The 22,280-nt window shown below is 35.2% G+C and overlaps 1 protein-coding gene across 1 annotated transcript; it reads left to right on the forward strand.

Moving 5' to 3' along the window:
- Window positions 1-9,899: 9,899 nt before the first annotated feature.
- Window positions 9,900-10,857, forward strand: LOC108475857 (uncharacterized). Its single transcript, XM_017777830.1, has 2 exons — window positions 9,900-10,305; window positions 10,706-10,857. Exons 1-2 carry the CDS (start codon window positions 9,900-9,902, stop codon window positions 10,855-10,857), a joined length of 558 nt encoding a protein of 185 aa, XP_017633319.1.
- The last annotated feature ends 11,423 nt before the right edge of the window (window positions 10,858-22,280 follow it).

Genomic DNA, 22,280 nt, shown 5'->3' on the forward strand with positions numbered 1-22,280 from the left:
AGTGACTGTTGCTCAGGAAGACAGCTTGCAGTGAAATTATGATTATGTGGTAAACATTGACAAAAATTTGTTAATGAGTTGCTTATTGATTTCTTATTAGCTTACTATGATCTGTAGGTGTGGTTGGCCGAATATTGTAAGGGGTTAATAGTAGTTTGTATTTGAATAGTTAGATTAACGTGTTAGTAATCCAATTGTAGGCGGTTCGAGTGTGGATCTCGTCAGCATATCGTCGCAAACAGGTGTGTAACTAACACCTCTCGTCTTAGTCTAGATCGGCAAAAGCGAAAAGTCGAAATGCCGAAAACCGGTATTTTGTAGATTTGCGAAAAGTCGAATGCTGGTGAGGTAAATCGATTAATGTTTTTGGTAAGCTGCAATGTTTGGACCGCAAAGTGCATGATTTACGTGCCCTCGATATTTTTGGGCTTAATGGGCCAAAATTGGAATGATGGGCCAACAGCCCAATTCGTAAGAACCCTCAGTAGTGATTACATTAGTACGTGAAAAGTAGGAATATGCATGAAAACCCTAAAATAGATAAATTACTGAAATACCTTTAAAAGTGGAAAATTTACGCTTTACCCCTAGTAGATAAATTACCAAATACCCCTAGGTTAAATTGACCTAAATGCATGTTTGATCGTTGTTATTCACTTGCATGCCATGTTGTTATTATCTAATGCATGGACCGGGATATTGACGGAGGAAGTACTGAAAGTGGCTTGTCCACGTCTTGGAGGCTTTGCCTCAATTTCCTATTAACCGAGCGGCAAAGCTGCAAGCTGTGGAGTGTTAATGGGTGGGTTGAGCTATTCCCACATGGAGTGTATGGCTGGTACGGTGGAGTGTAGTGGTTGATGGGTTGAGTAGTCTCCCAAATGGGCTTGCATATGTTTACCGATGTTGCATGTATTTTGAAATGGGCCTATGGGCAATCATCATTATCTGAATAAGGGGCTAAGGCCCAGTTTATTGTAATCTAAAAAGGGCTCTGGCCTAGTGCCATTGTTACCCAAATGGGCTTGCATATGTTTACTGGTGTTGCATGTATTTTGAAATGGGCCTATGGGCCATACTGTTATCTGAATAAGGGGCTAAGGCCTAGTTTATTGTAATCTGAAAATGGCTCGCCCCCGATCATTTATTACTGAATGGGCTTAGGCCCAATAGGCTTGAGTGACTGGGCTTTGAATGGGTTTTCCTTACACACTGAGTTTCCCCAAACTCACCCCTTTTATTTTCATCCACGCAAGAAATTCCCAACCATAGTGGGCTTGGAGCTGTGAGGGAATTCGGAGTGGCCACCCGTTCTGAAAGTTTGATTTTCTTCCGTGAACTGGACATCCTTTTAATTACGTTTGAGGTTTTGGGCTTTTAAATGTAATAAGGCCGCTTATTTATTTTGATGGTTTTATATGTTTTATTAAGATAGATAATATTTATTTTAACTGTTGAAATTGGATAGCTTTATGGCGCGTTTTCAAAAACAACAGTTGATTTCAAAATAACACGACAACAAGCAAAGATTCCGCAATGAAAGTATTTTCCAAAGGTGTGGCAATGGCGGTATGCATGTCTAGGATTGGATCCGAAGGGAGCTTGGTACTTAAGCAGTCCGATGGACTCACCACCTCTTTTCCGGTTTCCTACCTGGTGCACAGCTTCCTTTCACTTTAACCCTTAATGAATTAATCTTTTGAACATCAAGTACGATTTTCTGGACTTAGAATGGAAATTTTTTTTTTACGTTTTGATGTGGCATGCTGGATCCGGCCATAACTTCTGGGCTGGGTTTGGGGTGCTACATTTAGTGGTATCAGAGCTTAGGTTGCAACAACTCGGCTGTGGAATGGGTTTACAAAAAAAACAAAGATTTTCAAAAATAATTTTTTTTGCGAAAAACGCGATTTTCAAAATTTAGATCTTTAGAAGGTGGCATTCCGAATCTCCGGCCCAAGCCTGTAAGTATTACTCTAAACTCTTCTGAATATTTTTCTGACTTATCTGTCTGTACTGAAATCCTGCTAAGATACTCTAGATAGGATGATACTGAAACCATAGGAAAATCTGATAAGAGACTGAAACTGTAGCTAGACTTCGATTCTGCGAAAACAAACTCTGAACTACTGTCTGATTCATAAAACATCTGTAATAAACACTGGAATATTAATTGATGCATAAAAATTCGTAATCAAGATAATATAAGTACAAGAGGCCGTGGACGGAGCCGAGGAAGTGCTCGAGCAAGATCTTCGTCTTCGGGACATATGCCGACGGTAGATGCACTGGTACCACCGGCAACAGAGGTAGAGTCTCATGACCGTGGTGCCGAGGATGATGCCCTGTCACAGGCAATGATTCGTGTTCTGGAAAGGGTTTCCGGAACAAGTTCGGGCAACGAAATTCGAGGATCGATTTCTGAATGACTCCTGGCCAACAGAGCGGAGATCTTTAGGGGTGCGTCTGGTATAGCCCCGAATGTGGCAGAATATTAGTTGGAGGCCACAGAATGGATTATGGACAACTTGGACTACTCTGAGGAGATTGTGAATGGGGTATCTGTACTAAGTCCCTTGGGTCACTCGGTTAGGGTAGACAAACTGTATAGGAATGTACCCTTTGAAACTCAAGGCAAGGTTTTTCCTGGAGATCTGATGGAGTTACCGTTCGGAGAGTTTGACCTCATTCTGGGAATGGATTGGCTTGTTAAGCATAAGGCGACTCTGGATTGTGCTTCTAAACAAATGGTGTTAAGAACTACAAAGGATGAGGAGGTTATGGTGATAGGTGAGAGAAGGATTATTTGTCCAATGTGGTGTCGGCATTAAGAGCCAAAAGTGGATTCGGAAGGTTGTGAGGCCTAATTGGTATTTGTAAGTCAGTCGGAAGAGGAGGGACTGACAGTGGATAAGGTTAGGACCGAAAAGGAGTTCCAAGATGTTTTTCCGGAGGAGCTTCCAAGATTGCCTCCGAATCGAGAAGTTGAGTTTGGAATAGACTTGTTGCTCGGAATGGCGCTTTGTGTCTATCGCACCGTATAGGATGGCACCGAAGGAGTTAGTAGAGTTAAATGCTCAAATTCAAGAGTTGTTGGATAGGGGCTTTATTAGGCCAAGCGTGTCTCCATGGGGAGCACCGGTGCTATTCGTGAAGAAGAAGGATGTTACAATGCGGATGTGCATTGATTATCGCCAGTTGAACAAACTGGTAATTAAGAATAAGTATCCACTGCCAAGGATTGACGATCTATTTGACCAGCTTAGAGGAGCTTCTGTATTTTCGAAGATCGACCTTCGATTTGGATATCATCAATTAAGGGTCAAGGAGGCAGATATCCAAAAGACGACATTCAGGACTCGGTATGGTCATTACGAGTTTCTGGTTATGCCATTTGGACTAACGAATGCTCCTGTAGCGTTTATGGATCTGATGAATCGTGTGTTCCAACCATTTTTTTTATCAGTTCGTAGTCGTCTTTATTGACGATATCCTGGTATATTCTGAAACTAAAACAAAACATGATGAGAATCTCCGTATAGTACTGTAAGTATTAAGGGAGAAGGAACTCTTTGTGAAGTTCAGCAAGTGTGAATTTTGGTTGAGGGAGGTAACTTTCTTAGGACATGTGGTCTCTGCTGAGGGGATTAAAGTGGACCCTCGGAAAATTGAAGCGGTTTTGGAATGGAAGCCGCCTAGGTTAGTGTCGAAAATACGGAGTTTCCTAGGACTGGCAGGATACTACAGAAGGTTTGTAGAAGGTTTTTCTGTGATGGCAGCACCTCTGACAAAACTCATAAGGAAAGGAGTACCGTTTGTATGGACTAAGAAGCAGTAAAAAGCATTTAAGAAGTTGAAGAAAGTTCTGACTGAAGTACTTGTATTAATTTAGCCGGAGTCTGGGAATGATTTTACTGTGTACAGTGACGCATCACACGTGAGTTTGGGCTGCGTGTTAATGCAAGAGGGTAAGGTGGTTGCATATGCATCACGATAGCTTAAGCCTCATGAGGGAAACTGCTTGACTCATGATTTAGAGTTGGCAGCAGTGATATTTGCACTTAAGATTTGGAGACATTACTTGTACGGAGAAAGGTCTATTATATACACTGGCCATAAAGTCTTAAGTATTTGTTGACTCAGAAGGAGCTGAACCTTAGGCAAAGGAGCTGGATTGAGTTGCTTAAGGATTATGACTATTCGATCGAGTATCACCCAAGCAAGGCTAATGTGGTAGCCGATGCTCTAAGTCGTAGAGTCAGATCTCGATCCGAGAGCCATGTTTGCTCGTCTCGAGTCAGATGATGATTGAAGTCTGTTGGGTGAGTTGCAAGTGAGGCCAACTGGGTGGATCGATTAAGGAAAAACAGTTTAACGATGAGTCTTTGGTCGCTCGTTTTCAACAAGTTAAGGAAGGGAAACTTCGAGTTTGGGAGCGAAGAGACGATGCAACAGAATACCCTCATCTGTTTGGATTAGGTAAATTTTGAGGACGAAATTTCTTTAAGGAGGGTAGAGTTATAACGCCCCAATTTTCGGGAATTCGTGAATGTTGGCATAGGTTTAATTATGTTAGTGGGCCTCTAGAAAGCCAAAGCTTAAGATAGAACCCGCAATTTTAGTTAATTTTTGTTCCATAAGAAAAGGGGTGAAATGATGAAATAGGACCTATGTGAAAATGTTTGAAAATGCTATAGGCTAAATTGAAGTGGCCAAATAAATAGGAGTGCAAAATAGGAGGATTTGCATGACAAACCTCCCATTTTACATGAAGTGGCCAACCATCATGTTGTTGTAGACAAAATGTACACTTGATATCCATAATTTATGGTACAAATTGATACAAATTGATAATAGGTTAGGTAAATGTTCCATGATAATGGGTTAGGTAAATGTTTCATGATAATAGGTTAGGTAAATGTTCCATGATAATGGGTTAGGTAAATGTTTCATGATAATGGGTTAGGTAAATGTTTCATGATAAGAATATCATGTCTTTTGTATTAAAGAATTAAATGGATGAAATATGAAGTTTTATTAAAAGAAAAAAAGGGTGAAAAGAACAAAGTTTTGTCCATCTTTGTTCATCATAGCTGAAAGTTAGAGAAGAGAAAGGAGAGGAGAAAGCTCTTGAGTATTCGGTCATTAGGAGGAGCAAAATTGAAGGTAAGTTCTTGGTACCTTGCTTCTATTTTGAGGTTCATGAGTTCTTCTTGATTCTACCTTAACTCTTGAAGTATATTTTGATTTTTAGTTGTGTTGTGAGCATTTGGTCATGAATTAAAATGAAGGAAATGGTTGTTGTTTCATGTTCTTTTGATGAAAAATAGAAGATATGTGAAGTTGAGCCAAACAAATGAGCATGCATGTGCCTTAGGTGTTAAAGGGAAAAATCAGCTAACATATTGTGCTTTAAAATGATGAAATGGAGATTATACTTAAGTAAAATCATAGATATGAGATGATTGATTGGTGATATACATGTTTAAATAACATGCATGCAAGGTATGTGTGAAAGAGTGATTGGGTAATAAATCTGCTTGGGACAGCAGCAGTAACGTGACTTTGGAAAATCACCATAAATTGTGGGAGATGAATTAGAAGCTGAATAAATTATGTAATTAAAGCTTATTGAGTCTAGTTTCTAATGAAATAAACAAGAACATATTTTGAATTCTGTACAATGAGAAATTTGATTCGTAATGAAGAGTGGTCAGATTAGTCAAACAGTGAAACATGGGAAACTTTGAGAAAAATCTGGTATTGATTGGATAAACCAAAATTCTGAAAATTTTATGGATAGAAGATATATGAGTCTATTTTCAGGAAAATTAACGGAACTTGATTTGGAGTTTCGTAGCTCTAGTTATAAATGATTTAGTGACTGTTGCTCAGGAAGACAGCTTGCAGTGAAATTATGATTATGTGGTAAACATTGACAAAATTTGTTAATGAGTTGCTTATTGATTTCTTATAAGCTTACTATGATCTGTAGGTGTGGTTGGCGAATATTGTAAGGGGTTAATAGTAGTTTGTATTTGAATAGTTAGATTAACGTGTTAGTAATCCAATTGTAGGCGGTTCGAGTGTGGATCTCGTCAAGATATCGTCATAAAGTGTGTAACTAACACCCTCATCTTAGTCTAGATCGGCAAAAGCGAAAAGCGAAATGCCGAAAACCGGTATTTTGTAGATTTGCGAGTGTGCGAATGCTGGTGAGGTAAATCGATTAATGTTTTTGGTAAGCTGCAATTTTGGACCGCAAAGTGCATGATTTACGTGCCCTCGATATTTTTGGGCTTAATGGGCCAAAATTGGAATGATGGGCCAACAGCCCAATTCAGTAAGAACCCTCGGTAGTGATTACATTAGTACGTGAAAAGTAGGAATATGCATGAAAAACCCTAAAATAGATAAATTACTGAAATACCTTTAAAAGTGGAAAATTTACAGTTTTACCCCTAGTAGATAAATTACCGAAATACCCCTAGGGTTAAATTGACCTAAATGCATGTTTGACTGTTGTTATTCACTGCATGCCATGTTGTTATTATCTAATGCATGGGACTGGGATATTGACGGGGGAAGTACTGAAAGTGGCTTGTCCACGTACTGGAGGCTTTGCCTCAATTTCCTATTAACTGAAAGACAAAGGGTCAAGAATGTGGAGTGTTAAATGGGTGGGTTGAGCTATTACCCACATGGAGTGTATGGCTGGTACGGGTGGAGTGTAGTGGTTGATGGGTTGAGTAGTCTCCCAAATGGGCTTGCATATGTTTCTTGATGTTGCATGTATTTTGAAATGGGCCTATGGGCCATCTTGTTATCTGAATAAGGGCTAAGGCCCGTTTATTGTAATCTAAAAGGGCTCGGCCAAGGCCATTGTTACCCAAATGGGCTTGCATATGTTTCTTGGTGTTGCATGTATTTTGAAATGGGCCTATGGGCCATACTTGTTATCTGAATAAGGGCTAAGGCCTAGTTTATTGTAATCTAAAATGGCTCGCCCAAGACCACTTATTACTGAATGGGCTTAGGCCCAATAGGCTTGAGTGACCAGGGCTTTGAATGGGTTTTCCTTACACCGAGTTTCCCCAAACTCACCCCTTTATTTTTCATCCACGCAGAAATCCCCAACCATAGTGGGCTTGGAGCCGTGAGGGAATTGGAGTGGCCACCGCTCTAAAAGTTTGATTTTCTTCGGTGAACTGGACATCCTTTTAATTACGTTTGAGGTTTTGGGCTTTTAAATGTAATAAGGCCGCTTATTTATTTTTGATGGTTTTATATGTTTTATTAAGATAGATAATATTTATTTTAACTGTTGAAATTGGATAGCTTTAGGCGCGTTTTCAAAAACAACAGTTGATTTCAAAATAACACGACAACAAGCAAAGCTTCCGCAATGAAAGTATTTTCCAAAATTAATCACTTTTCCTAAAATGACTTAATCAAATCGGTTTCCTAGAAATATCCATGACGTTAAGTCAGTGGCAATGGCGGTATGCATGTCTAGGATTGGATCCGAAGGAGCTTGGTATAGCGATCCGATGGACTCACCACCTCTTTTCCGTTTCCTACCGGTGCATGACTTCCTTTCACTTTAACCCTTAATGAATTAATCTTTTGAACATCAAGTACGATTTTACGGACTTAGAATGGAAATTTTTTTTACGTTTTGATGTGGCATCTTGGATCCGCCATAACTTCGGGCGGGTTTGGGGTGCTACACCCAATTTTTCTCTCGAGCCCAAAATCTAATACACAATTCTACTAACCCAGTTTTTGGGATGTGACATTTATATAGTTTCCCTTCCTTGAAAAAAAAAATTTTATAGAATATTTAGATTTTACTAGTTTCTATACAACCGAAAAAAGAAGAAGTTATATTTATAAGTTACAAACAATTCAATATTATTGTTTACATGGCTAAAAAGGTTTTTATAAAGATAGTATGTTTATCGATATTGTTCAAATTTCGAGTAATAATAGCTACACTCACTCAACAATCCTTAAAGCAGAAGAGGTGTTCCCCTGCTCCTTTCTTATTTCCAGTGCTTTCTCATTTCACTCAATAATAGAACCTCCCATGTTCTCGGCACAAAGCCATTACAAAACCAAACAGAGTATGCCATTACATAACTAAACATGAAATACTCACTTACACGCATAAAGCCAAAAAAAAATTATAGTTTTATTGTAAAGAATTTATGCTGGTTGTGGCTTGTAGGACTGTAGTTGTGGGACCAAATAAGAAGCCAAAAATGGGTAAACAATTGAAAGTGGGCGGCGTCAAGCATGGGAAAGGAACCAAAGCTTTTGAGTAAATGAAAAACAGAAAGTGGGAAAGGGATTTGGAACGATAGGCAGAAAAGTAAGGTTGATGGTTTAGAAATCTTAATTTAAGATTTACCAAAACGACATATGATAGTCCTAGGAAGAACATATGTTTTCTTCCTACTTATTGATTAATTTGTACCCTATTTAGTTATCTTTAGCACATATTTTAACATTTTCAATTCAGTAAATTGTACTTTATAACTTAGTGGATCTTAGCAAATTTATCCCTAATTTTTTCATGTTTTGGTACCGATGTCGCTGCATGAGTATTTCCAAATTGTGTCTAGAATTGTCGCTGCATTTGACAGCTGTCCGGCTAAGAACAAAAATGTGTGAACTGTCCAGTCTGGTACAACCAATTTGTACATACAAAGGCAGCATGATTCTGATGAAAGGACAATTGTGCTATTTGGATAAATATTAATATTCACGTGAAAAGGAAAAAAGTGAGGCTTTTTGGGGGGTATTATCTTATTCAACCTATCTTTTGAAGCTTTTCGGGTATGGCAACTTAAGTCTTCTACGGGTGAACCAAAGTGAAAGGGACGTAGATCAGTGCCTGACGAAAAGCCCTGAGTGCGACACAATAGGGACTGGAGAGATTCAATTCGAGATTTTCTAGGAATAGTATTCCCCACTTGTTTCTTTTATATTTCTTTTCTAAACAATGGTGATTATTTTCTATTTCATGTTTGTACAGAAGTACACATGATTAATGGGTTAAATGTTATTTTATTCAATCTTTCTTCTGCTATTTAATCTTTGGGTTTGAATGTTTTTAGCATGGAAGTGTTATTGCAGTCACTAACACTAGAAACTACAGCAACAGTTCAAGCTAACTAGCATGAAAATGGAAGTTGCTTGAGGATTAGAGAAATTTAATCCACTTGTTCTTAATAGTGTTCTATTGCCATCATCGGAAGGTGTGGTTAATGTGCATGTTTAAGTCTTAGATTAAATATAGAAGTTAAGCTTAGTAAGATATTCATTGCAATTTAATGCATAGACAATCACCTATCCTTTTATACCTTGTGAGCACTTAGTATTCTGTTGAATATTCATGTTGGGGATCCCAATTTATCATTATCAATCTTGAAACACTATCATGATACTCCTTATGGAGGTCGTTTCGATGGCATGGGAACTACTGCTAAGGTTCTCCAATTAGGATTATACTGGCTTTCATTATTAAAATACGCCCACAATTTTGCGAATCAATGCGATAGGTGTCAACGCACTGGTTCTATATCTCGACGCAATGAAATGTTGCAACAGCTAATTATGGAGGTTGAATTGTTCGATGTTTGGGGTATGCATTTTATGGGACCATTTCCAAGTTCATTTAGAAACTTTATATATTAGTATTTGTTGACTATGTCTCGAAGTGGGTTAAAGTTGTTGCAGTCCTAAAGGATGATGCAAAAATAGTGCTTAAATTTTCTTACAAGTATATACCCACCCTCTTTGGCACACCAAAGGCATTGATAAGTGATTAGGGTACACACTTTCATTGCAACCAAGTGGCAGCCGCACTGAAGAGATATGGAGTTAATCATAGAATGGCTACTACTTATCATACACAAACTAATGGACAAGTCGAAGTATCGAATCGAAAAATTAAAAACATTCCTGAGAAGGTTATGAACCCTTCGAGGAAATATTGGTCTTCTAGACTAGATGACGCTTTATGGGCAGTGCAAACAGCATATAAAACTCGAGTAGAGATGTCATCGTATCAATTGGTTTTTAGGAAAGCATGTCACTTGTCAGTTAAACTGGAGCACAAAGCAATGTGGGAAATTAAGCGAGTGAACATGAACTATGAAGCTGCTGGAAAGAAAAGGCTATTGGACATCACAAAGCTAGAGGAGAGTAGGCAAAATGCCTATAAAAACGCTGCAATTTACAAGGAAAAGACCAAACGATGGCATGACAGAATTATTTTGCAGCGACAATTTATCGCGGGTCAATAAGTTTTATTATTCAATTCTAGACTGAAATTGCACCCGGTAAATTAAACTCACGTTGGTTTGGACCTTTCGAAGTTGTCGAAGTCTTTCCTCATGGTGCAGTCACAATCAGAGATTTACACGATGGACAACCAGTTCAAAGTGAATGGACAGCAGTTGAAACTTTATTTTGGGAATATTAATCAAAAGCATGTAGAGACCATTAAATTGGCTGAAAATTTTTAATTTTTATTGAATTTATCATTATGTGATTTTATTTTATTTAATTTTATTTTTTGTTTTTGTTCAAGTTTGTTTTACTTCTTCTTCTTTTTTTCTTTTTTTTTTTTGCGGAATAATTAAGTACCATTATCGATGCACTTGGGCTTTATTGTCAATAAAAAGAATTTGCTCAGAACATTATCACTGCACCCGATTTGGTGCGACTACTGATAATTTGGTGCGAGATGGAGCTAAACTGGCGAAAGTTGCAAAGGAAGCAATAGATGACGCTGAGGCAAAGCCGGAACCTGAGGAGCTATCTGAGGCCCATGCGAAGCCCAAATAAAAGAAGAGAAAAGGCTCTAAAGACAAAAAGCACAACGAGGAGAAAAAAAGGAGGAAGAAAAAACATCGTGCAACTACATCTGTGGTTGAGGAAAACTGAGTTAGTTTATTTTTAGTTTTTTAGCTATTGTGTTCATGCATTGCATATAGCTATTATTTTTATTTTGTTAGTGCACATAGTCGTTGCATTTCTATTGTCATTGCATTTTAATTTTAGTGCATTGAAGACATTACAAACTTTAAGTTTGGAGGAATGCATATGGAGTTTCGAAAGACACCCACATTTCAAAAAAAAAAAAGGAGTTTAACTAAGCATGCCAGGTTTATTTGTGGTTAATGCAAATGTGTTTGAAAATTTTTGTTACATTCGATGTTTAATTCTTGAATCATGTGAATTATCAATAAATGAGTTGAATAAATTTGACTGAATGTTGTATCTTTAATTCTTTGATGAATGATTTAGGTTGCATCAGTAATGGATGACTAGTAGCACTCCTTGAATCTTGAATGAAATTGTCTTTTACAGCTGCTTATATGTATATGGTTATGAATAAGAGACATTCCAAAGTGGGTGTATTGTTAAATGTTAAAGAGAGAACACTCCAATGCAAGCTTTAGAAAAATGAATCTGGCCAAAGGTTATCGTTGCATGAGTGTGTGTTGGCACAATTACGTACTCCTTGGGGGTTTGTTGCACTCCATCGTTACTTCTCAGGAACAAAGGTACAGTAATGCAACGATATCCCTTATTCACAAAAAACAAAAAGAGACATATATTTATGATCTTCATAAATACTTAGTATTGTACAATAAATGTTGTATTGGTAGATAGAATTTAGGATTTGAAGTATGATGTTGGTTTTGATGAAGTTACAATCTTATTCATTCATACTTATGTATTGTCAATGTAATATTCTGTAACACCCCTAGCCCATATCTGTCGCCAGATTAGGGTTATAAGGCATTACCTGTCATAAGACAATTCAGAACCTTTTTTTTTATTTTAAAACTCAACTAATTTATGATAAATCTGTAACACCCCTCACCCATATCCAACATCGGGACAAGGTTCGAGGCGTTACCGGACTTAAACATTTACAACATGCAAAATCAGGCCACAAAATTTTTGTCCATTAAAACATCTTAAACACATACATATCGTCCCTTATATAGGCCTTTGAAGCCTATAACACACATGTTATAAAACTAGGTCCCTATATATGCCACTCACTTGATAATTCTAGCATATGTGTTTATACTCTCAAGGTGTTGGCTTGATAGTGTGATGCTGCCTCCGACGATCTCCAACCCTGAGCTAACCTGACAACACTAAAAGAAATGGAAAAGAGGAGGTAAGTTTTACGCTTAGTAAGCTCACATGAAAATAATAAGAAATTTACTAACATGCTTTCCATAGTAAAACTAACCCAATTGTACATTTACACATGTTCTGGTTAAGCTTCTTTCTTGAGTTATAGTCACTAAATCATTTATATCTGGAGTTAAGAAACTCCAAATTAAGATCTGTAAATTTTCCCAGAAACTAGACTCATTTATATTTCCACAATAAAATTTCCATAATTTTTGGTTCAAGAAAATGTATTAAATTTTATTATTCAAAGTCTCCCCTATTTAGCTAGTAGACAGCTTCAACCTTTCTTTACTAAAATTTATATATCTCATAGTATGAAACTCAGATAATGTTCTCATCTCTTTATCCTAAAAGTAGACTCATTAATGATTCTAAGAATATAAATTTTAACCCATAATTATTTTTCTACAATTTTTAACAATTTTTCCAAGTCAGAACAGGGGATCTCGAATTCATTCTGATACTGTCTCACAAAAATTAGAATATCACATAATATATAACTCTTTTGCTCCCCCTGTTTCTTTTATATAAAAATAGACTTATTAATATTTAATTCCATAATTTATTTGAAATTTAATTAAACTTACACAATTTTTGGTGAATTTTCAAAGTCACACAACTGCTGCTGTCCAACACTGTTTTACTACTAAAATTCACTCTTACATAATTTCACTTAATCCATTTTGTCTTATTGAAGTTCACTCAAATATCGAGCATATTGCTCAAAATTTTCTTAAACATATACCTGCACTTATTCATCATATAATCATGTTCACATGTATTTTTACTTAATCAATTTTCCCGTTGAACTCTTCGGAATAATAACTGATACTCAGTTGTCTGCACATATTCTCACACTTGTAGCAAAAGCTATCTGGTGCGCATAGTAGCCTGCACTTAGTACTACACATGTTACCAATTATCCGGTACACGTAGTATCATGCACTTATTACAACACATGTGACCTAACCATCTGATACACGTAGTAGCCTGCACTCAGTACTACACACGTGATCGAAGTTATCGGGTACGCATAGTAGCCTGCACTTAGTACTACACATGCGACCAATAATCTGGTACACGTAGTAGCCTGCACTTAGTACTACACACGTGACCTCACAATAGATCATTCGTATCATTTCTATTCTGAAGGCTCAACCGGGAAATTCCTCACTTTCCAACATGTTATAATTTATTCATAGTCATTTTTCAATTTGCAATTTACAACAAATAATTATTCTATAGGCAGCCACATTTCATATGATAAAAAAATATAATAAAATAAAAATAATCGATCAATTATTTACATACAAACTTACCTCGGATCTAGAAATTGCAATTTACCATTCTAGTCCATAACATTGTATTTTCTCGATTTAAGCCCAAATCTCGATTTTCTTGATCTATAATATCACAATTAGCCTGATAATTAGTCACACTATTCATATGGGTCTAAAAATCATATTTTTAAAAATTTTCATTTTGACCCCTAAATTTTTGCACATTTGCACTTTTGCCCCAAGGTTCGAAAATTAAACTTCTTCCTATTTTCTTATGTTTTATGACATGCTGATCATTTTTCCCTTCTATGGAAACATCAAATTCTCACTCTAACATGTACTTATAAACATTAGGTATTTTTATCGATTATGTCGTTTTACTCGTTTTCACGTAAAATCGCTTAACAAAAGTTGTTTAACACAATTTCAAGCTTCATATTCTACCATTAAAAATCAAAATACATGCATATCATTCATTGGTAAATTTTTGAACATAAATCCTAACTCAAAATAATGGTAGAAATGAGCAAATCATGTTACCGGGATTTAAAAAATACATAGAACATTAAAAACGGAGCTCAGAATCACTTACTATTAAGCTTGGAAGCTTGGCCAAACTCTAACCATGGCTGATCTTGGTACATTCCACTGTATAAAGAAGAAAGGGACACATTTGGGGTTTAAAATTTGTCTTTTAATTCATTTTACCCTTAAATGACCAAAATGCCCTTTTTACTATTCTTTCAAATTTGACCCAAACAAGGCCATTTTTGTCCAAAAAGTTATACAATGGTTTAATTATCATTTAAGGACCTTTGATTTAAAATTTCATGACAATTAGACACCTCTAACATATAAAACTCAACTTTTGCACTTTTTACAATTTAGTCCTTTTTACTAAATTGAGTGCCCAAACGTCAAAATTTTCGAACGAAATTTTCACGAAATCATTTTGTGAAATCATAGACCATAAAAATATAATAAAAATAAAATTTTTCACAGCAAATTTGTGGTCCCGAAACCACTGTTCCGACTAAGTCCAAAATCGGGATGTTACAAAATCTGTACAAATTAGTAATTCAAAGTCACAAGCAAAACTCACAAACATTATATATAAAAACATATACTTTCAACGTAAATTCAAACCAAAAACCATGTATATATTTAATCATTGCCATTATATATAATCATAGTTCTCATAAATATAAATATAATACCTAACTAATAATCAATTATTTTCCATGTCTCATAATAACCTTTATTCAAAGATACCTATGAACTTATTTGAATTTTTTGACTAACACTTATAAAAATAAATAGTTAACTTAACCAAAGGTGGCATAACAATTATAGTTCATTCGGCATATATATTTATGAAACATCAAAACATATTTAAATAAACTTTATAATAAATTGCATTCATGGATTATTACGCACCCAACATGTATCAATTAATACTTCCAAAACCCATAATAAATCCAATTGAAATCATGTTACAAACTTTATTAAACAATCACCTACGTAAATTAAATATATTTTACTAGGATCGATCATGCTATTAATGCACATGCGCATAATATACAATGTAAAGGTCACGTTTAACATTGAATATATGTATACCAAATAAATCGACCTAATTAAATAAAAAAAATACTTACAATTTATATACCACTTATCAACCGAACTAATCAAGTTAATATACCTTTAACCATCATTTAACTATATCACATTTCATGTTTCCAACTAAGCATTATTCTAATCCATTTGTTTAGTCAAACACATCACTCACATATAATGAACACAATCTCTAAGTTCAGCAAACTACACAACCGAATACAAATTATAACTAACATCACTGTCACACTAATTTCCAAACATATAGCACCTAGCACAATTATCATACATTTTATAACATATTTCATGGCAGCCAAAATAAATTAAACCATGACCAAACATAACCAAGCTTAGAAATTAAGCCATTTTCGCATGGCTTTAAACATACATAACCAAAATTTAACATTTCATACACTTTCCAGCCTATACATGTCATAATTTGAGTTTAGCTTATAAGGTACCAAATTCTATAAAACAGAAATACACATATACACAAGTTAACTTTTTATAGCTTAGTAAGTCATAAGCAAATAATCAACCCAAGGATATTATCAACTTAATTTAACTAAACCCAATTATATTATCATAACACATTTAAATCCAAACGCATATAAATTCATATTATATATATACATATATATATATTCATTATAAATATCACCTAACCGAATGTCTCAGTATAGTCAAAGTAACATATTAGCATTTAATTTTCCAAAGCCAAATAATCATTACAAATCTAATTCACATACACTCAATTATATAAGCTCACGTGTTACCATATAATTTCATATACATGCATTGATTATGTGACCGAATACATAAAATTCCCATACATATAATTAATACTCATCCCAATAATTTTCACAAGGTTAAATACACATACCTAGTTTACAAATAATCCTCATTTGTAGTACACACAATTTGTAATGAGTATCAATTTACACACTTACCTTATTTTAAATAAACCTCAAGCTAATTCATACCTGGTCATTTAGCTCGTTTTTCACACTCGAATACAACTTATCTTTGCCCGATGAACCATTCAGAATTGGATAGGACACCCGGATAATCAATAAATCGTACAATGCCAACATCCCATACGTGGTCTTACATGTAACCACATATCGATGTCACTGTCCCAGACAGGGTCTTACTCGTAAACACATATCGATGCCATGGTCTTACTCGCACACATATATCGGGATCCTGTGTCATGACATATGTATCCTAGCTATTCCTAAAGTTCATTCGGGCCTTTCGGATGTCGTAACTCGGTCAAAATGAATGCTTGAACATGGTTACCAATCTCGGACATTGTAAAACGGGACGGGGCTGCTAGTCGACAACTTCTGTTTTTTTCCGGTCCAAATCCGATTTCTTTGGTTCTTGATCTCAATCAAGGTTGAATACCACCGAACCCTAACTTGTTTTTCTTTTTCTTTCTTCTTTAAGTTTTGGCCATGAGAAAAGGTAATATGAAAACCTTCTTTTAATTTGATACAAGTTATAACATATAATAACATATAATAATATTTTATTTAATTATTTATTTAACTTTAATAATATTATAACAAAGCCATATGACATATGTCTAGTACCGTCCACTTATTCTCTTAATGGGTAAATTGCAACTTTAAGGCTTCCATTTAAAAATCCAAGTACAATTTAACCCTTTTTAGAAAAACCACTGAATTTTTATTTTACGCGATTAAGTCCTTTTATTTAATCGGACACCTAAACGACAAAATTAAATCAAGAAATTTACATAGATATAAATTCACACAAAATCAACACAAAAAATAATTTTTTAATTATTTTTCTAACTCGGATTCGTGGTCCCGAAACCACCGTTTCGATTAGGGTCTAAATTGGGCTGTTACATATTCTGTCATCTAAATGTGACTCATTCATTGGGATTTTAAGTGATTCAAGTTGCTAGAATGGTCATGTGCCTTAGTGAATTCTGATGTAGCCTTGCTAGTTTCTGTTTTACTTGAGGACAAGTAAAAACTTAGGTTTGGGGGTGTGATAGTACTAGAAAGAACATATGTTTTCTCCTAACTTATTGGTTAATTTGTCCCCATTTAGTTATTTTTAACACATATTTTAGTATTTTTAGTTCAGTAAATTTCATTTTATAACTTAGTGGATCTTAACCTATTTATCCTTTATTTTGTCATGTTTTGGTACCGATGTAGCTGCATGAGTATTTCCAGATTGTGCCCAGAATTGTCGCTACACCTGACAGCTATTCGGATAAGAATAAAAATTTGTGAGCTGTCCAGTCTGGTACAACCAACTTGTACTTACAAAGGCAGCATGATTCTGAGAAAGGACACTTATGCTATTTGGATAAATATTAATATTCACGTGAAAAGGAAAAAATGGAGGCTTTGGGGGGGTATTATCTTCTTCAACCTATCTTTTAAAGCTTTTTGGCTATGGCAGCTTAAGTGTCCTACGGGTGAACCAATGTGAAAAGGACACAGATCAGCTCCTGACGAAGAGCCGTGAGTGCGACACAAGAGGGAATGGAGAGATTCAAGTTGAGATTGTCTAAGAATAGTATTCTCCACTTGTTTCTTTTATATTTCTTTTCTAAACGATGGTGATTACTTTCTATGTCATGTTTGTACGAAAGTATACATGATTTCTGGGTTAAATGTTATTTTATTCAATCTTGCTTCTACTGTTTAATCTTTGGGTTTGAATGTTTTTAGCATGAAAGTGTTATTGCGGTCACTGACACTGGAAAGTGCAACAACAATTCAAGCTAACAAGCATGACAATGGAAGTTTCTTGAAGATTAGAGGAATTTAATCCACTTGTTCTTAATAGTGTTCTATTTCCATTATCGGAAGGTGTGGTTAATGTGCATGTTAGATTAAATATAGAAGTTAAGCTTGGTAAGATATCCATTGCAATTTAATGCATTGACAATTACCTATCTTTTTATACCTTGTGAGCACTTAGTATTCTGTTGAATATTCACATTGGGGATCCCAGTTTATCATTGCCATATTTTATCTTATTGTTTTCAAGTTATTGCTACGACAACTACTCTCACAATTTATCTCGTTTCTATCTATTTATTGCACTGACATTGATAGAAAAAAGACAACCATCCTTGTGGGATCGATATCCGACAGACTCATATCTTTCTACTATACTTGTATCGATAGTGTACGCTTGTACATTATTGCTGTGACGTTAAACATCTGATCAATGTAGTTTTGGCTTTTCATATTCGAATTTCTGGATAACTTGAATTGTGTAATTCATATTCAAGTGAAACTAAAAATTTTGAATTTTTTATTAGAGTTTATTTGAAGAACTCGATTAACTCGAATAACTCAAACTATTTAATTCAAAATTTGAATTTTTTATCAATTTTTTTAATCGAATTGGATTTTGCTTATCCCTACCTACAACTACTAAGGCAACATAAGTTATATGCTAAAAGGTCCAAATGCACTTTTGGCACAACTGAAATCGAATATCTAGGCCATATCATTTCAAGAGGATCAGTGGCCATAGATGTCTCTAAGGTGGAAGCGGTACTTTCTTGGCCTACCCCTACTTTCCTTAAAGAGTTTCGAGGGTTTATTGGGCTTTCTAGTTATTATAGACAATTAATAAAGGACTATGGCACCTTAGCTTGTCCCTTAACCAATCTGCTAAAAAAGATGTTAAGTAGAATTAGTCTTCAGAAGTTGAGGCAGCCTTCCAATAGCTCAAGTGAACCATATGTCAGGCACCAGTTTTAGCCCTGCCTGATTTCAATACTAAATTTTGCATTGACACATATACCAATGGTAAAGGTATTGGGGCAATCTTACAACAATAGGGATGACCTCTAGCTTATTTCAGCAAAGCCTTAGGGATCAAGCTTCAAGCGTTATCCATATATGACAAGGAGATGTTGGTCGTACTACTAGCAATTAAAAAATGGAACCCTTACCTTGTAGGAAGATGGTTTCACATACGAACAAATCATCAGAGTTTGAAATTTCTGACTGAAGGCTAGGCCATTACACCTTACCAACAGAAATGGGTTGCCAAATGCTTGGCTACGATTACTTGGTGACCTATAGGAGGGGAACTCAAAATGTAGTAGTAGATGTCTTGTCTCGAAGACCCTAAAGAAAGGAGGGACAACTCCTACAATGCACTGGAAGTATCATTTGGTCTAAGATGTAGCCTAAGATTTTAGCTTCCTCACTGGCAGATCCTAAACTACATCAACTCTGTTTAGAAGTTTAGCAGCACCACACATTTACCCTAAGTACTCGTAGGATGGACAAGTTTTGAGGAGGAGAGGCAAAGTTTTAGTGGGCAATTGTGATACTCTTAGGAAGGACCTTTTTAACCATTTCCATGGGGGGAGCTAGAGGACATTCTGGAGTCCATGCTACCAAATAGTGAATAGCCAATTTACTCTATTGAAAAAGAATTTCTAAATACATCAAGCAATGGGCGAATGAGTGCCCCATTTGCCTTGCTTGCAAGTCTAACGAGGCTGCTTCTCCAGGCTTGCTTTAGCCCTTACCTATACCTAACCGAGCATGGTCTACAGTGAGTTTAGATTTTATTGAGGGCCTCCTAAGTTCAAAAAGGAAAGACAATATTCGAGTTGTAGTCAACCGGTTGACCAAATATTGCCATTTTGTGGTTTTCACTCACCCATTTTCAGCACTCGCAGTGGCCCAAGCCTACTTAGACCATATTTACAAACTGTATGGTCTTCCCTACACCATTGTATCAGATAGGGACCGGGTCTTTGGTAGCAAGTTTTGGAGGGAGCTTTTCGAAGGCCTTGGAACTAACATTCACATGTCTGCAACCTACCATCCTCGAACGGATGGCTAGACTAAAGTGCTTAACCATTTCTTAGAGGCTTATTTGCGTTGCATGAACTAAAAGGCCTCAAGATTGGTTGCTTTGGTTGTCCCTTACTGAATGGTGGTACAATACCACCTACTGTTCACGCATTTGAACAACTCCCTACGAGGCCTTTTACGGGCAAGAGCCCTTTCGTGACCTACTATACTTAACTGGCAATTCTTCAATAGCAATAGTGGATCGTAGCCTCCAGGAAAGGGGATTAGCCAGGCAACTTTTGAAGTTTCATCTTTGAAGGGCACATGATCGTATGAAACAGTTAGCAGACTCTAAGAGGAGTGGAAGGGTGTTTCAAGTTGGGGATTATGTTTACTTGAAATTGCAACCATATCGTCAGCACTCAAACCAGAAGCTTTCCCCTCAATATTTTGGACCCTTTTTCTAATGGCAACACTAGTGGGGCAAGTTGCTTACAAGTTGACAATACCTAAAGGCTCTAGAATTCATCATACATTTCATGTTTCTTAGCTCAAGAAATATGTTGGTCATGTCCTTACACAACAACATTTGCCTTTAGTTGGGTCAAATGGCGCTCATTAGAAGGTAACAATCCGAATTCTAGGTTGAAGAATGGTGAAGCGAGAAAGTCATGCTACTATAGAAATATTGGTTGAATGGCAAACAAGTTCCCTAAAGATGCTACTTGGGAAGGCTTTCACAAATTCCAACAGTTCTATCCCCAGTTTGATCCTTAAGGATAATGATCCTTTGCATATGGGGGTAATTAATACAAAGAAAAGCTTCAATGGTCATGAAATTGAAATTCTGTTATGTTTGTTACTTTTATTATGGTTTTCTTCAAACTATGCATTTTTTACAAGGTTTAGTTTAGTGAAACAGTGTTGTTTTAGTAAGTCAAAAAAATGCATTTGTTATCCTTTTTTTTAAAGTGAAACGAGGCGTATTATGTACACAACTATCACTCCCAACTGTCTAACTAATTAGAAGATGTTATTTTGCCCTTTTAAGCTATTGAGGGAAAGGTTGGAAGTCATGAATGCAAACAGTATTGATCTTCCTAATTTCTCTCTAATTTTCTGCTTCCTTTTTCTGTACTTATTTTTGGAAAATCTAAGTTCATATCACTAATATATATACATATAAATAGCTATATCCTAAAACTTGGAACATAAGGACTCAATCTGTAAGATGCTTAATTGCATTTCAATAGTGCCTTTGGGGTCATTGGGAAAGTGAGGGGGATGGAAAAAGAGGAGGAAAAGATGTTGAAAAAGGTTTTGAGAAGAAGAGGAATGAATGGAGATTGTGATATCGATAAGGAAGAGAATAAGAAAAAAGAAAAAAGAAAGGGGGAAAAGAAAAAGAAAAAAGTTCACATGAAATTGTGGGAAAAGAAAAATAATAATAAATTATTAATGACAATGTCTATTACGCTACTAAACAAATTAATGATCTTATTATCATATAATAATTTTGCACAGTGATCAAAATGTAATTTTAATTATATATAATTAATTAAACTTATAATTTACCTAAAATTAAATTGGAGTAACAATAAGAAATTTCATTAAAATTTATTTTCAGGAATAAATATTTAGGAGTTTCTTGTATAATAATCATAACTAATTGAATAATTTAGTTTTATAACTATTAAAAGGAGTAAATAAAGACCATTTATATAAAATATTAACTATTTCTATTATTTAAAAGAAAAACTATTTCCAGTTACTATTAACCATTCACATTAATACCTAACAAGACCAAAAGGAAAAATAAATGTAATTGTGAAAAACAAGGTGATATGCAAATCCACAATCGGTTGAATTTTAAAAAAAACAAAATAAAATTTTAAAAATATATAATACTCATAAAAATTAAAATATTTCTAAAAAATTGTAAAAGAATTCAAAAATTAATAAAATTCCAAAATTTTGAAAAAAAATCTAAAGAGAAATCTTTAAACCATTATCTAAAAATTAAATTTAAAAAATTAATTCAAAAATTCATTTAAAGATTTTTATTTTTCTCAAAATATTGAAATATTTATTAATTATTTTTTAATATTTTCATAAATTTTAGAATACCATAAAACATATTGGAATTTTTATCGTATTTTTACTTTTGAAAATGCAATCAATCGAGGAGGGCACATGCACATATTTTTGAAATTGTATTTATCATTTGTTTTTCACTAGGTTAACTTTTGAAAATATAAATAATTAACATCATATTTAATTGTTATTGTTTGAATAGTATAGGAGCTAAATTTCCTAGTTAAAATTGCCCTTCATCTAA

Source organism: Gossypium arboreum, chromosome 7, assembly GCF_025698485.1.
Source record: "Gossypium arboreum isolate Shixiya-1 chromosome 7, ASM2569848v2, whole genome shotgun sequence".
Taxonomy (NCBI): Eukaryota; Viridiplantae; Streptophyta; class Magnoliopsida; order Malvales; family Malvaceae; genus Gossypium; species Gossypium arboreum.